The sequence below is a fragment of the Pyxicephalus adspersus genome, chromosome 5 (assembly GCF_032062135.1).
Source record: "Pyxicephalus adspersus chromosome 5, UCB_Pads_2.0, whole genome shotgun sequence".
Lineage (NCBI taxonomy): Eukaryota > Metazoa > Chordata > Amphibia > Anura > Pyxicephalidae > Pyxicephalus > Pyxicephalus adspersus.
In genome coordinates, this window is record NC_092862.1 from 47009753 (window position 1) to 47026022 (window position 16270).

The 16270-nt window shown below is 38.0% G+C and overlaps 1 protein-coding gene across 20 annotated transcripts in view; it reads right to left on the reverse strand.

Annotated features, from left to right (window-relative positions):
- Positions 1 to 16270, reverse strand: part of EPB41L3 (erythrocyte membrane protein band 4.1 like 3) — a 131592-nt gene that overhangs the window by 55850 nt on the left and 59472 nt on the right. For all 20 annotated transcript variants that reach the window (XM_072411392.1, XM_072411391.1, XM_072411388.1 and 17 more), the window contains exon 3: positions 13515 to 13709. In XM_072411392.1, the coding sequence (XP_072267493.1) occupies positions 13515 to 13568 (54 nt within the window). In that variant the 5' untranslated portion in view covers positions 13569 to 13709. The remainder of the gene's footprint in view (positions 1 to 13514; positions 13710 to 16270) is intronic.

Sequence of the window (16270 nt, forward strand, 5' to 3'; positions counted from 1 at the left end):
CAAGTTCCTCTATATATTTCAAACTCTTCCAATTAGGGTAACTAGCTCATTTTTTAAGACTCTCTCTGCTAAAAATATGTAGTATCATCTGGCACAAAAAGGCCCCTAGAATCAGTAGATCACAACTGGTGAGGTCAAAGCTGGCTGGGGGGGGCTGGGAGTACCCAACTTTTTTCATTTTTATAAAGTGGCTCACATAACCAGAGTTGTGCAATGGCAGACCCGAACAATGGGTGATGTTAGAACGATACTCCTCCCCCCTCCCTTTGTGTTCTTTACCATGGATGCAGGTCTCCGCTGCTCCCAACCTTAAAGCACACCCCACACTGGGATAACAGTTGGGAACTTTGCTCTCGATACCTTCACAAACTAGGTCTTTTGCCTACTAAAACCTCGCTACTTCCTATCCTTGGTAACCCAGTCTTTCCACCGGGACTGGAGGACCATATCTTCACTAACTTGCTCACAAGGGGAATTTCTAGAGCATTTCATTTCCTTACCTCACGGAGGTGGGTTGGGAGAGCGGAGCCGACTTCAGCGTCTCAGGATTTTGGATTGGATTATTGGAGGGAGGCACAACTCTCCCACTATCTCAGATCCCTAGCACCTCCGGAACTATTTGACAGACACATCACTCCGTTTTAACGGCTGTGCGTGGGCGAAGGGGGTATCTGACATACCTTATCTATACCTTATACTCTTTTACAAGATTCCCACCCACCATCTTTCCCATCGTATTTTTCTGAAAAGGATTTGGGGATCTCCTTGACCGAGGACCAGAAACTGAAAACTCGGAAATGGACCCATAAATCACCCATAAGCAATAGGTTTCAGGAATCCTATCCCAATGGTACCTCACTCCAGAGAAACTTCACAAGCGTATACCCGAGGTATCAGGTCGATGTTGGCGATGCCAATTGGCATTTGGATCCATCCTACTTATAGGGACTGTCCTGCTTTCTGGTCCTCGGTCAGAGACATTGCCCAACAGATAACAGATTGTCAGATTACAGAAGGGCAACCTTCTTCCTTCTACAACACAACCTGTTTTCAGAAAAAATGTATAAGAATTCAGTGCTAAGACACCTGGTTGTGGCAGCAAATTCTTGTTTTGCTGCATACTGGAAGAACTCTGACCTGCCCCCCAATCAGTTGTGGCTGCGAAGGGTCAATGAGATACACCATATGGAGGACCTGACTTCCTCGCTACGAAAATTTTGTAATACATGGTTTTATTGGTCTGTTTCTTACATCGGCAGAATATGTTTGCACCTGGGCCCACCATCATCTGTTAGTGACTATATTTGTATAAGGAACCTATTTGGCAAGACCGAGTATAGTAGAAGTCTTGATATTTGTTGTCCTCCTCAGCACGGCCCCGGTATACCAAACTTAGATACCTCCCACTACTCTGCACTCACACGATTTACTTTTGAGTAACCGGTTCTCAAATACACCAATAGTATTAGGACACTGACCACCCCTCCCCTATTCTTATCCTAATCTCTCCTTTAGAAAAGCTCTCTGGCCCTTAGTAGTATCACAGGGAAGGAGACACGTTTTTAGGGGTTACATTAACACTTTTCAACAGTCTTCAGGTTAATCAGATATGTCTAAGATTATTAACCCCCGGGATTGTTGTACCTTTTTGGTTATTTTTAAAGTTACTCTCCCTTTCTCTGTTGTTTCCTAGATGCCTTATGATGGGGTTCAGGGATAAGGGATATCTTCCCCCAAACAGTTGTATATGTGGAATAATCTCTACTATTTATTTTCTGGAATTGTTGCAATGTTTTGTATTCCTACTTTATACTACTACATTGTCAGTTGTTTCTGCTGTAATGTATCCCCCTCCCTAATATTTATGTTCCTTTCCCTTTTCCCGTTGTTGTAAAACCCTAAATAAAAATATTTAAAAAAAAAAAAATTTAAGACGGGTGGGTAATTTTTTTTGTATCAAAAATCCTACTATATCCTAGTGATGTCTGCTAAAAGGGGAAATACCATCTTATGAGGCCAAGGCTGTACCTACTTTTCTCACAGGACACCATAACACCTTTTTTGTTTGATAAATAGAGATAAATTCTCCCTGAATATTTTTTTTATCCAAGTATATTACCTTTACCTGTAGGTATGGTCTGAATCAAAGTAAATCTTTTCATAGAATTATAAAAAAAAATCAACAATTTTCAATGGGATGCACTTCATCACATGACTGCATATACTCATGCATACACATCGTTATTTAAATATCTAAATTGCTTCTAGACATCACACCGAGAAAACTTCAAAATGCATAGGATTTGAAATGATAAACATGGTTTGAGCATTTAAAAGCAAAAAAAAGCTTTAAAAGCAAGAATAAAAAGCAAACTACTTTAGACGTTGATAGAAGGGTAAAATTTGCCCTGTTATTTCTGAGAGTAAAATATATGTAGGCAATTTTCCTTCATTCAAGTAAGGTATGTGTTTTGTACACACTTCTCAACACTGAACAAACAGCACAATTCTGCAATTGAAGGCAATCAAGAAGATGTTTCCAATGCTATTTAACCCTCACAACCAGTAACGTCAAGTGGACAAGCTACATATCTACTGCACTGAATACCAGAGTGAGCAGGGCACTGCAATCAGGTCCCTAGAACTGCTTAGAGGGAATATTTTTGGGGGGACCATCTTAGATACCCATGTTTATAAAACAGCAAAACATACAAAATATGCAATGAAAACAAAAATGCAAAAAAGGCAATGTGAAGCTATAAAAAGCGTGTCAGCCCACTTGGTCTTGCACACATCACCACTTGCATTGGGGTGTGAACAAGCACTAAAGCAGATTATTTTTAGCGTCTCTTAGGGATGCTGGTGTTTAATTCTTTAGTTCATTAAGCATTGCCCATTTCATGTAGTCACTACAAGGACGTCCCACTTCCCCTGTTGGGAGTTTAAATTTCTACAGAATGCAGAATGAGGAATAGTAACATCCCAGGGTAGACAAAGTGAAGAATGCTCCACAGCCATCAGAAAAAGAACCAAGAAAAAAAGAGTTCATTACTATGGTCCTCAAGTTCTTCAGCTATCTGTTTAAATTACCAAAGTTTATAACAGCTTATTTGCTCAATTTGAGTCATTTAAGAAAAAAAATCAAACAGTAAAAAAGTAAAGCTTTCTAATCCAGCTGTTTTTTTGATAGAAGGCATCATTTAACATTTTCAGTAACACAGTTCATGGATATTCTGACAATCACTGAAGACACTGAAAATGCTGGCAAAAATAACCCAAGGCTCCTATTGTAATTGAACAGTAGTGTCCTCCATACAAGGCCATTATCATCAAATGAACATTGTAATTGTAGTCAATTATCATCCTAAATACCAAGTACTCCCAAGGTTTACATTTTCAATTTTTGCTCTTCTCATAAAAGATTTAAACCCGTGTTACTAGTAAACCTTTAAATTTAAAAAGGCACAGAAAAATATTTTGGGATACCTCCGACTAGCTTTAATAAAGCTATATGCATAGGTATGGCAACATTCGTGCATTCTTAGGTAAGTGATATGTAATGCTGATTTGCAGGTGAAATGTTAAAGACTCAAGGGGCCATAAAAAAGTTGATTGTTTTTATCTTTCATTATTAAACATATTTCGACTGAACAGGCATTACTTCTTCATATCAAATTTCTGATAAATGTATAAAATTTCTGGCAACCTACTGCTCCTTCTTCAACAGAAACCACAGCCTCCAACCATTATTAAAGCGTATCTAAACTCAGAATTTTCAATTTACATAAAAAGGTAGACAACCCTTTAATGGAAAGTAAAAATTCTGTTGTTTTTTTTTTTCAAGTGCAAAAAAAGGCCCCTAATTCTCGGGTCGCTCAGGTGATTGAGAATGAATAGGAGCACAAAGTCTCCTGGGAGGCTCTTGGGTGCTCCTTCTGCGAATGCCCGAGCATTTCCTTTAAAGTAAAAAAAATTTTCCCCAACGTACGTTACCCGATTTCGCCCCAGGGTCGGGTGACATAGGAAGACGAACCCATAAGAAGAGGTGAAGATGGCGGCGCTCAGAGGGCCGGCTTAAAGACAGATTCCGGGACAATGTCTGACCCGATGGAAGAGACCTCCGGATGGATTGGACTGACTTGCGGGATTGAAGGTAAGTGTATTTTTTGTGTTTTGGGGGATTTTGAGTTTAGTTCCTCTTTAAGTTATTTAATTACTCTTTTCTTGTTATAGAAAATGTTCAAACTGTTCTTTGCTCAATGTATAACGTATTAGTCATCTGGCATAACACTCTAAATTTCATTCTTACCCTTATACTTTCATGTATCTCCTCTTAGAACTTTACTAAAAGTAAAGTTATCAAATAAAGTTTTTCAGTTCAATTTTAGGCAACTGTATCAAGTGCATAGACCCAGAAACAAAAAAAAATAAAATATATATAAGTAATCCCTACCATACTTACCTGTGCAATAAATGTGTTTTCTATTAATTGTGCTAGCTCTGTGGAACTGGCTGCCCCACCCCCTTAACCCTTTGCTTTTCCTAGCAGCACGCACCACTGATTTATAGAGAACAATTCCTCCTGGGGTGGAGCAGCCATCAGTGAACTTTTCTACAGAAGCTCTGTGTTAATACAGTTTTAGACAGCTACAGGACCTAGTAATGACACTGGATCCCCCGGAATTTTAATTTTTGGTCCCCCCATTTTTCAAATAGGCTTACGTTTAACGAAAGACTGGAGGGGACATTACAATGTGGTATGTCTGCCCTTTTTTAATCTTTTTTTTTTACAGTGTTTATCTTCATGACTAAAGGGTATATTACCCTCTTATTTGGTCTGTTTATTATACTACTGAATACATTTTATTATATATGTTTGATAACGGAACAATTAATACTTGTTGCTCCTGCCAGAAATAGTGTCAGCTGATAACTTTCTGTTCTCTTTGCCTAAAGTTGTTGTATCTGTCCTATTAATCATAGTCACTTGTAAACTCAACCTCTGTGTATCATGGAGAAGAGGAGAGGGAAAGGGTTATGTATTCCTGTACTGATCTGGCTGCAAAAGCTGCATCTTTATACATATAGTACATTGAGCTTTGACACATTGTTACTGATAGAATCACCAGATGACCAAAAAAAAAAAACAAAAAATGCAGCCACCACATCTAAAAAAGGGTAAAATGCAATATCCCTAACAGGTTATTTTTGGGTTTAGATGTGCATTAAACTGCTTTATTGCTTCAACTCATGGCCTAATTTTCAAACATTACCAGACTTTCCTAAATTCTTCAGGTGAGCTATATGCTGCTGTGGAAGAAAGATTTTACCATACGATAAGATGTTCAGGTACAACAGGCAAGAGGATATTTCGTCTCTCTCCAGGACCTCGCCTAATCTCTCATTGAGGCCAACTTTATGACCATTTTGCAATGGTGCTAGATCATATTGCCAAGTTTGCTCCTCATGCCTCTCTACTGTTTTTAAAAGGCCAAATGAGTACACTGGATCATGTAGGATGGTCTTACCCTTAGGTTAGCAGATTTTGGTTGAGTATTTATCATTTTCTTTATTCTGTCACTCAGGTTAACTTACCATAATCAACTAAAAGGGCCTTATTAATACACATTGATTCTGCCACTTTGTAAACCTGGCTTATCTGGTAAATACAAATTCCTGACAGCTCAGAATACAATAGCGAATGTCTGAAAGTCGCCACTTCTACCATTTGACTGGGTTAAATCGAAGTTGAATTGGATAGCAGTAAATTACAAATTATCTAATAATTTGAATGACAATGTGAAAGTCTTTAATGGCACATCCATGAATTCATGGCTATACTACTTAAGCATCTCTTAATTGGCTATGCTGGTCTTGAGAAAGAACTTTTTACCCACCCCTTTGGTATATTCTTTAAAATGTAATCTAAAATTTTGAAATCTAGTCAAAACAACTAAAATTGACTTGTAATTGAAGTGTAAACTTTTACAGTATTGTTACTAAAATATTCGCTGGCTGTTAGACGTCTAATATTAGGTACCATTGGGTGTTTTGAAGCTGTTAGAAGCATACAAACTCAACTCCCAAACTTGCAATTATGTTTTTAAGTCTTTTTTGGTATTTAAGAGGATCTATACTGAGAGATGGTGTGAGCTATCATTGCTGAACTCATTCTAAAGAATGCTAATTGCCTAGATGTGTAAAGGTGATCTTTTGGTTTCAGTCACCACCTAAACAAGCATGCATATAACCTTGTTTGACAATTTTCCGGAGCTGCCTACTTATAGGAGATTTAGGAGATATTAAAGCCAGAGGATCGGGATACCAGACTTCCTGTACTGGGGTGACAACGCTCTCTTTCTTAACGTTTAAATATGGAGAAGAGGCTCTGTTTTTACTGGTTTTAGGTTTGATGATTTAAAAAAATAATACCAATTGGGTTGGCTTGTTAGACCATTTTAGAAACATCATGTTGGGTGTGGTTCTTTTTGGAGACATCCTGTGATGTTGGCTGTAGGGCCAACATAAAGATATTAGCTTAGAACATACATGAAGTCAGTAGGGTACAGAAAGTCTTCTGTCCTACCCTACATATGTGGTCCAAGTCAGGAAGACACTAAGCAGCACTGGTATAAAGATGAACGCTTCAAAGCTTGCACCTTGAAACTCCCATACTGGTATTCTTTCAGGTTTACCTAAACATTAGTTTGCAAGTCCTGCCTATATTTGCTTGTGTGTGTAGACCTATTTTTTATCCAGTCGAGGACAGAGGCTATGTTTTCTTTTCTTAGTCTATACCTCTACAGCCTGAACTGTAAACTCTTACATTTTAAGAGGGACTATGATTTTTGGTTTGACAGGTTAAAAATTTAAGCATGTGAAGAAGTTTTACCATCTGAAATAATTTAAAACGAATCCTCTAGCATGAAATTGTTTCATACAAATACTGTTTTTTTTTTTTTCATTAACATGGAAATCCTGCATGACACAACTGTCAGATAAGTATATCAACTCTTTTAACTTGATTCCCCAGATAATGGCACAGAAATTCCTAACTAGGTCACTACATCACAGAAAGTCAGGCAGAAAATTCACTTTGAACTACCCATCTTTCAAACTGCAAAGCACACTAAAACATCTAAGCAGCATGCAGTATTTCATACACTATAATATCACACACGCACAAAGATCACCCTGGGGTTACAGCAAGGCACCTCCTGACTTTCATTTTAACCACACTGTTTGATATAACAACTCTGAGCACTTCCAGCTGTGTAGACTTACTTCAACGCAACCTGCTATTACCTTTAACTTGGCTTTTAAAAGCCAAACCTTAAAGAAAATGGCATTCAAACAACAACTATACTGAAACCTACAATGAAAAAGTATTTTTGGAATACAAACTTTATTATTAGACAGTCCTTATCTCTGATATTTTATTAAGGCCTGGTGTGTCTAGAGCAAAACAGCATTTGACTTAAAATATTTTATTGAAAGACTGAACTGTATCTGGAGTTTACATTTTATTTCCAACCAACACTGGAAAATAAATATGGAATTCAATTACAAACATCAGGCAACTCCTAAAGGTGCCATAGACCAAACCCAAGAAATAAACCTCGAAAATGAAAATTTTCATAACCAAAAATATAGGTGGAGTGATAAGTGTAAAAAATAACCTTTATTAAAATAGGTATATATATATAGATCTGCTATATTACACAGCCCTTTGAGACCTGTTTATTTCCTGCTGCAATTTAGTAAACTTTACAGGTCTCCTTCCCTTCCCAAGCCTGTGACAGGACAGTGAAAATAGAAGGACACTGCTGAGCTCAGGTACTCTTCTCTTCCCTCCTTTCAACATCTTTCCTACATTTCAGTGAAACTGACTGGCTGCTTATGCTGCTTCTCTCTCCCGCTCTCCAAGCTCTTTGGTACAAGATCTGCTAAAAGCTGATACTAAGTTTAAGTCAAGTCTTTACAATTCTTACATAAAAAATTAAGGGATTTAATATTTACAGAACTGAATTAAAATGTACTTTATAAATCTGCTCGGGGTTCAGCTTTAAAAATGTATCAATTATTAGAGAACTGAATGTTTGTATTTTATCTACCTGCTAGTTACATTAGCTTGCTAGAAAAATTCTGCAACCTGAACAATATTTAGTCCTCCCCATCCAATATTTCATTTACTCTTGTTTTTAGGCATCTGCACACAGACCTTTGCATATTCTTTGCATGTGACTATATATACTGCAGGTGTAGGGCTGGTGAGCCAAAAGGAAAGCTGTTCCACTAAGCCAAAGACAAACAATGGATAATGTGTAAAAAGATGAAATGTTGTTGGGAAATACATTACTGGGAGACTGCAGCCTGGCAAGCTGGTAAATTCATTTTACAGCACATTACACAGCATTACCTGTGACTCTACGAGCACCTGTTAGGGAGTGAGCAAACACTGTAATGATAATCATCGCACACAGCCAAAAGCAGGTCACTGTAGAACAACATCACATTTACTCTATGCTGCACTTCAGAAACAACCAGTGATCTGATTTGCATCCAAAAGCAGCACTAGGTCAACAATCTTCTTAAAAGGGTTTAACAGGCTGGTTTATTTATTTATTTATAGATTACTGCTGGCTTTTTTTTTTCTGGTGAGATCAAAAAGAAAAGCATTAATGCAGTTCCCAATATGGGCAATGGGTGTTATATAACATTGCTAACATTTGGTGATGGGGATATTGCTCAGCAAACACAATACAGCAATTATGATTGCTAAATATAGCAATCTTATCTGGACACAACTAGACACACTGGATGTGAATGTAGGATTATTTGCCCTAGCGTAGCTCAGCTCATTCTAAGTAAAGTCACTGCACGCATGCAGATGATGAAAAGATTCAGAACAAAAGGGATATGTCAAATTTAATTACTCAGTTACAATACTAGCTGGGGATGTTTAATGAAAAATATTGCAGAATTTCTGTAAAAACATAGCAATCTGTAACAGTTTGTGAATTCCAGGTTTAGCCTAGCTATTTGTGAGAAGTAGACATGCAGCACAGAGAAATGAGGTCATGTTGAAATGACTCATCATGGCTGGAATGGCTAATAAGTATCAGTTCGATTCAGTACACTAGAAGTGAATGTGTGCATCCCAGCACAATATGGAGCAAAACATGCTTAAGCTAGTAAATGGATCAGGATGGTACACAGAACAAAATGAAATGTAACTGGCGATGTTAAAAGAAACCTTGCACTGAAAGTGTGCACCTGTCATGTTGATTAAATGGCTTTATTATTTTCTGAATCACTGACCCAGACCTAGTATTCAAATCGAGAATTATGACTTCAGTATGACTTTAAAGCTGTATGCTTATTCTAGGTCACTGGCTCGAAGTATTAAAATCAGGCAAAAAGTATTCACATAGAAAATCAGCAATGCATGTCTATTTGTGTACACATACACTAACTCTGAGCATCTATTATTTGCCCCCCTTTGCTTTAACAAATCATTGTTTATTAAGGATGAAAAATGCCTGTTAAACATGTGAGAAATTGAGAAAAGTCCTGTGCAACTTGCTGCGTTATCTTGAGCTCTTACAGTTCTTATTTTGGGATTACATAATTGGTCTTTATGGTGTAAAGATATGAGATTCTATGGGTTTGAATGGTTTAGGAAAAAAATTGAGGCCTGACCAAACTCAATTCACAAAAATGCTGAGTGCTGCCAAACAGGAGTTGAGATAAAAAAGTGAACCTTTAACCAGGATTAGTCTGTATATTTTAGAATATTGTGAACCCTCAACTCAGGTGCTCCTCTTCACTACTCAATATTTTTTCCGAAAATACATAACTGGTTATACCCAACTCCTGCCTAACTTTCCTACTATGGGAACTATGGAAAAGGAGGGGGGGAGGAGTAAGGCTGCATACATACGTGCAATAATTGTCATTGGAAAGGATCTTTCAAGATCCTTTCCAACCACAAAAGACTGCAGCTGTACATACAGCGCCGTTCTGCTCTATGGAAAGGGGAGAATGACAAAGCAGCACCCCGCTGTGCTCTCTCACTTTCATTGTGATCATTCCTTGGCCGTAAATACATCAGAACAGTCGTCATAATGATGGACGTCAAGCACTGTACACACGGCAGATTCTCGTCTCATCAGCTCTGATGCAATTATCAGACACGAATCGTCTGACGTGTGTACGTAGCCAAAGCAAATCTGGGTACTTTTTCGTCAGCAGTGGACCCTTTTGTTTGGATTAAACTATTACTTATGTAACAGTAACCTTTGAACATTTTGATAGTAATGGACCAGGCAGGTGACCAGTTTTCAGGTTCATTCCTTCTGTACATTGATGATTTCTTTTAGTTAATCAAATGAGAAATACTCAAATAACCTAACAATGATAACAAAGTAACTGTATACCAAGAACAATCTCTACATATATTAGAACTGTTTCCACCCTTCCCCACCCCATGTGCCTAAATATAGGATTGCTACAAAGGATACCGTGAACTTAAGCTGCGCATCATGTACTACCCTGTATTCCTGAAAAAAAGCCCTAGCATGATTTTTCTGTATTTTTGAGGATGCTTGAAATATTAGACCCTACCCCGAAAATAAGCTAATATATATATATATATATATACATACATACACACACACACACACACACACACATACATGGACAAGAGCTGCTCATTTAAGGAAAGCGCTATTGCTACTTTGAGAAATTGGGGCAAATGGTTCAAAAGGAAATGGAGTCACAAAAAATTCAAGATGGAATTCAGAGTTTGGCGAGTTATGTAATGTTCCAGAAGATGACATGGCTGTACTTGGATAAATGTTGATTTTTGTTCCTGAATATCTCAAGAAATTCATGATGGATTTCAGGGTTTGGGGAGGTATGATGATGTTCCAAAATGTGATGACATGACTAGATTTGAATAAATGTTGATTGTTGTTCATGAAAAAATAAGACATCCCCTGAAAATATACCCTAGTGCAGATTTTGGAGCAAAAATTAATTGTTAGGCGGGTTGTGTCTCTGGACCTGGCTAAGACCTGCACCTGGAGACTGGGCGGGCTCTGGCATCATGACACCACTATGGGGAAAGTTTCTTCCCCTTTGAGTGACACACGGCTCTCCAAACACGCGTGGTCCAAAGTCCGTGCATTTAGTGGTCCGGGACGTACAAAAAGTTGGGGACCCCTGCTGTAGAGTACGACTTAGTACATGTTTAGCTATAAATAAGTATTGTGGCCAGCAGTGGACATAAAGACCCTTTATTGATGACAGGTAGCGGGGGACCCCTTTTTTTCTCAGGGAAAAAAACATGAGTGTTCTTTACTTGTGATGATCTACTACAAATAATTGTGAACCCTTAAAAAATACTTAGCAAAATGACTACCAAATGATTGGCATTTTCTGAAGGAGAGGTCAGGCATGGCAGTTCCATACCTGCTCAGTACAGGTTTGCTTTAAACAGATACACGTAGATATGAAATCAATTATAAGTCCCATTCTTTGCACATTACATTCTTAACATGCTCTACTTAACAACATAACTGGTAATAAAGGTGATAATTTCCCTTTAATCCATTCAGCTGCAGTCTCATACCTTATAATTGTGCACTGAGTCATCTTGTTACTGCAAGCCCTTGGCTTGAAAGTAATTTGGAAGGAGGAAAATGGTTCATTGAAATGTCTAACATACAGCACGCACACTGTAATATACAGCCATCTGGTAGGGCAAGTTGCAATATAGTAGAGAAAGAGGAGTGTCGACCAGTACCCCATGCTGACTCTGCCAGCTCAGCCTTCCCCATGACAGCAAAGACAAAAGATGATGGCAAAAAGGAATCAGCTGCACGTCTAGAAATGTTTTAGAATCTGACTGCTCCTGTACAGTAAGTAGAGAATACCAACAACCTAATATTTTACCCATCCCTGTCCCAATATGGAGATATCTCTTGATTTCCTGTCCTTTAGTCACATGAAGAAAATCCTCTCAGACAGCTGGCACTGTAATAATTGTCATCAATGGAAAATTTACCCTCTATTCCTGTCCCAGTAGCCGTTTAACATTTTGGATTTTCCCTCACTTTTATTTTTGGTAATAAGATAAATCAGAAGATACACTTTAACATTTAAAATTGTATGTGGACACTTCTCTTAAGCATGGGATTTTTTTCTAGCAAAAAAAGGAAGGAAGAAAAAAAAAGAAGGCGTGAACTAGGTGTGATGTTACCAAATACAAGGATAGATCCAGGTTGAGGGGAGAAGAAGTTTTGCATTTTGAGGAGGACACTGTGGGCTACTGGCTTAGACACAGCATAGCTCTACATCTAACCTACTTTGTATTCCAGATCTGAGCTGTCTCTATAAGTATAGACGCCTGCAGCTAAGGACAAGGTTATTGAGCACCAAAGAAAATAAGGCCAATGTGCTTCCCCTCCTATAAGCTCTGAGCTTCTCGCCCTGTGTTTGAGTCCCCCTGCTGAAGCAGCCAATAAGGTTACTTATTCCATCTAAACCTTGGCTTAATCTTGCATACATGTGGTATTATGCACACCTTGTAAATCTATGGGAGTGAATAGTGAGCTGAATGTATTAACTGTGAAAGTTCATGACAACATATGCTTGCTGTTCCTAACAACTGGGGTCATAAGTAATATGCTAGAACACAAAAAAGTGGACGCTTCACAATAACTGGACAATGAAGTCTAGCATGACATCACATTTAGGGGACTGGTCTGTGCAGGTGCAGACTGCAATACTGGATCAGTGGTCTCTATTCTTAGGAACAGGCACCAGGAATGGACACTTGATGGCAGGTAAGCAAAACAGGATTAGAGGGTTTTTGTTTTTAATGTGTGAATCAGTAGGAGCAGTCAAGTGTGTCCTGAGACTGGCTCTAAAACAACAAAGAAACAAGTTTATTATCTACTTACAACAGTCTGCTCATAGCATACAAATGTGATCAGAAACCAAACTAAATTCACAAATCAAAGCTATACTGGATTTTATTCTCATCATCATAAAAATTGTCTGATCTTTACTATACATGGTACACTCTGACTGTGAAATCTTTGTACAATCAAATTTCGATGTATCTGATAGGTAGGTTATACAAAAAAATTTTTGTACTAAGACTTATCATTTGTTGCAGTAACAATTCAATTTAGCACTATCCAACGATAGTTTAACTAGACGGTTTAAGGTTGTCCCACCAATCAAACATATGTTTGAAATTTGATTGATAACATGGACTGATCAAAACTTTGAGGTGTCTATATATCGATATCTCAAAAGAAAGACAAAAAATGTTTTAAAAAATGATCCCATTGCACACTACACATACTATTGCACATGTTTGCCTGATGAGCGCCATTTCACAATGCAAAGCAAAATTTCTGTGTATGTGTATTCTAATTCCCAGGGTAAACTTTAGCCCAATCAAAAGGGCCAGGAGTATTGATGACCTACATAAACCTTACCTCTACTTCGCAAGTATACTCTGAGCCATCGAGCAGGGTAACTTTAGCCTGCATGTTTTTGGGTCTTTTCACAGATTTCAGAGGAGATTTTGAAAGTTTACTGGATGCCGATTTTTGAGAGACTTTGTCGTCTTCAAGTTGTTGATAGTCAAGCTGTTTTGCAGCAGCTTCCTTATACCAGTCTTTGTCTTGGTTCTGTAAAGAGAAAATTACTAGATCAGGTTTCGTTCACATGGTGTGCAGTTATTCATGAATTTGGTACAAGTGTCACAGGCACTACCTATTGTGAAATCTTCCAGGCCCTTTAAACTAAGCAACAGAGCTGTACCTTGCAGACATAGACATCCCTGCTGGGTTAAAAAATACATACCAAACAAGCTAACAGAATACAGTCATAAAACACATTCCACAGGACAAATAGGCAACAAAAATTACACACACACACACACTCTTGCTGACATAAAACAGATTGTTTACCACTTGGTGTGCTTGTTTTAATGTCAATTTCCAAATAATCTACTTGTGTAATTGTACACATCTTGTACATTTCCTGTTCCTTAAAGTGGAAGTAAACCCTCACAATATAAAACATAAAGCTTTATTTAACAATGTTTTCATCCAAGACTCACATCATTGTGTTGCAGTACTGTTACATGCGTTATGTACCCCAATATACTTCCACAGCACACCTGGACTGCAGTGTGGCACAGAGCACAGTAGCGCAATATTGTAAGTTGCACTGAAATACACAATGGGCTTCAGGTATGATTTTAATGTAAATTTAGCAATTTACTAAGGCAACATTTTGTTTATTAAATCTTTTTTCAGAGATATAATTTGAGGTTTGAAAATAAAGACATATGCAGGGCTAAAAACATTAAATTTAACACGTTGCATCAGACTAAAGAATGTATGTATGTATTACTACACATTACAATGGAGGTAGTAGGGATTATTGCAGATAGACATGTCCTTCTGCAAAAATGGCCGTTCTAACTGAACATTTTTAAAAGTGCAACTTTCCGCTTTAATTATTCAGACCTTGCCTGAGAATAACAGCAATACAGAATTATTACCTGTGATACTAAGCAGAAAGCAGAGATTACATATGTAAAAAGTAAATATGACTGCATGTATGTACACTCATTCTTACAACCCATACATAAAAAACAAGATGTTATAGAACATTAATGCACATTAAAAAGATTATTTGTATTAAATGAAACCTGCAATATCATTACAACCAGCAAGGTTAACACTGATACTGTACAACAAGGACTCTATATGCTTTGCACTACATAGGTAATGCCTTGCTATTACAAGTTAGTCACTTGCTAACAATCATCCTTAGCATATTGATTTCAGGCAGTAGCAAATGAGATGACTGATGAAACGTAAGAAAATCTCTAAATAGCAAGAGATTGAACAAGTTTGGTGAACCCTGGCTACAACCTTCAAATACCTACATGCCCCAACAACAAAATTTTACCATAATAAAGCCCTACAACAATTGAATGTGGAGGCCGTATTAGTTTTCTTTAGTCATGGTTTTTATCCTTTACTTTTATCTGGTAATCTTGCTAGTAAAGTACTTTCTAACCCAGGGTGACAACACACATATATATATATATATGTTCTCCATATAAACAAATTGTTGGTCTTGTTTTTTTTAATCCTATTTCTGGATGGTCCTTGTTTGGTGGACCCTTTCCTATCATGTAATCCAAACTCCTGCTTTAGGCAATTGGGTATCTTTAAAGTCTTTGTCCCTTTTAAAAAAAAAAAGTATTTTTTTTTCAGACAAATGTGAACTTCCTTTGGTTTTCTGAAGCAGTTCTGCTTGTTCTAATAACCCTCGCTTTCACCATTAGCAGAATTCTAAAACAGCTTTCATCTCATGTCTAAACTCAAAACTGTTATGATGTACCATTGAAAACCTGAGGCTAAAACTAAAAATAACTCAATGCTTATCCACAATATTACAAAGAGATGGAGAATGAAGGATTGTAATCACAATAATTTCAAGCCATTCTGTTCATACAAATATGCACAATACAAAGTGTTGTAGAGTGGGTTACACAATGTACAAATCACCTTTTCTTATTTGTTGTTCTTTGATTGATATCTAGATGTTTATATGCATCTAACAAAGCAAACCATGTGTAAGGTAAACGGTTCATGGCCGGAAACCCGCGCCTCCAGAGCCGCGGGCTGCCGGCGGATCGGCAAGAGAGCGTTACGAACTACCGCAGCTGGAGCTAGGGTGGCGCCTACTTGCTGTGACTCCAGTATTTATCGCGGCTGGCGGCGTTGATACTTCCACCGCTGCGGTAAATAGGGGACGCTCCCCAAAGGGAAATCCCTCTCCTCCGCAATGCATACGGAGGAGAGGGATTTCACTTCAGGGGGCATTACCTGGTGGTAGGAGGAGCCATTAGGCCGGGACTCAAGAGTCCGGCCTAGTGTGCTCCCGCCCACCCCTGAAATGGCCCAGTGGCCATAAAAGTTTGCCGACCCCTGGCCCAGAACATAACAATATGATCTCTACACATATATTTAAACCAAATTCCTACACAGGTTTTATTACACCCTATTAGAATTTAAAATGATGTCCTAGATGTGGGAATACCATGGGTATTTCCACATCATAACATGGACCTTTCTAAAACTTAAAAACTACTGCACCCAAGTCATAAATACCATTAGCACTTAATTACACTTCATCGGATTTCTAACCCCTCGTTAGCACTCCTGGT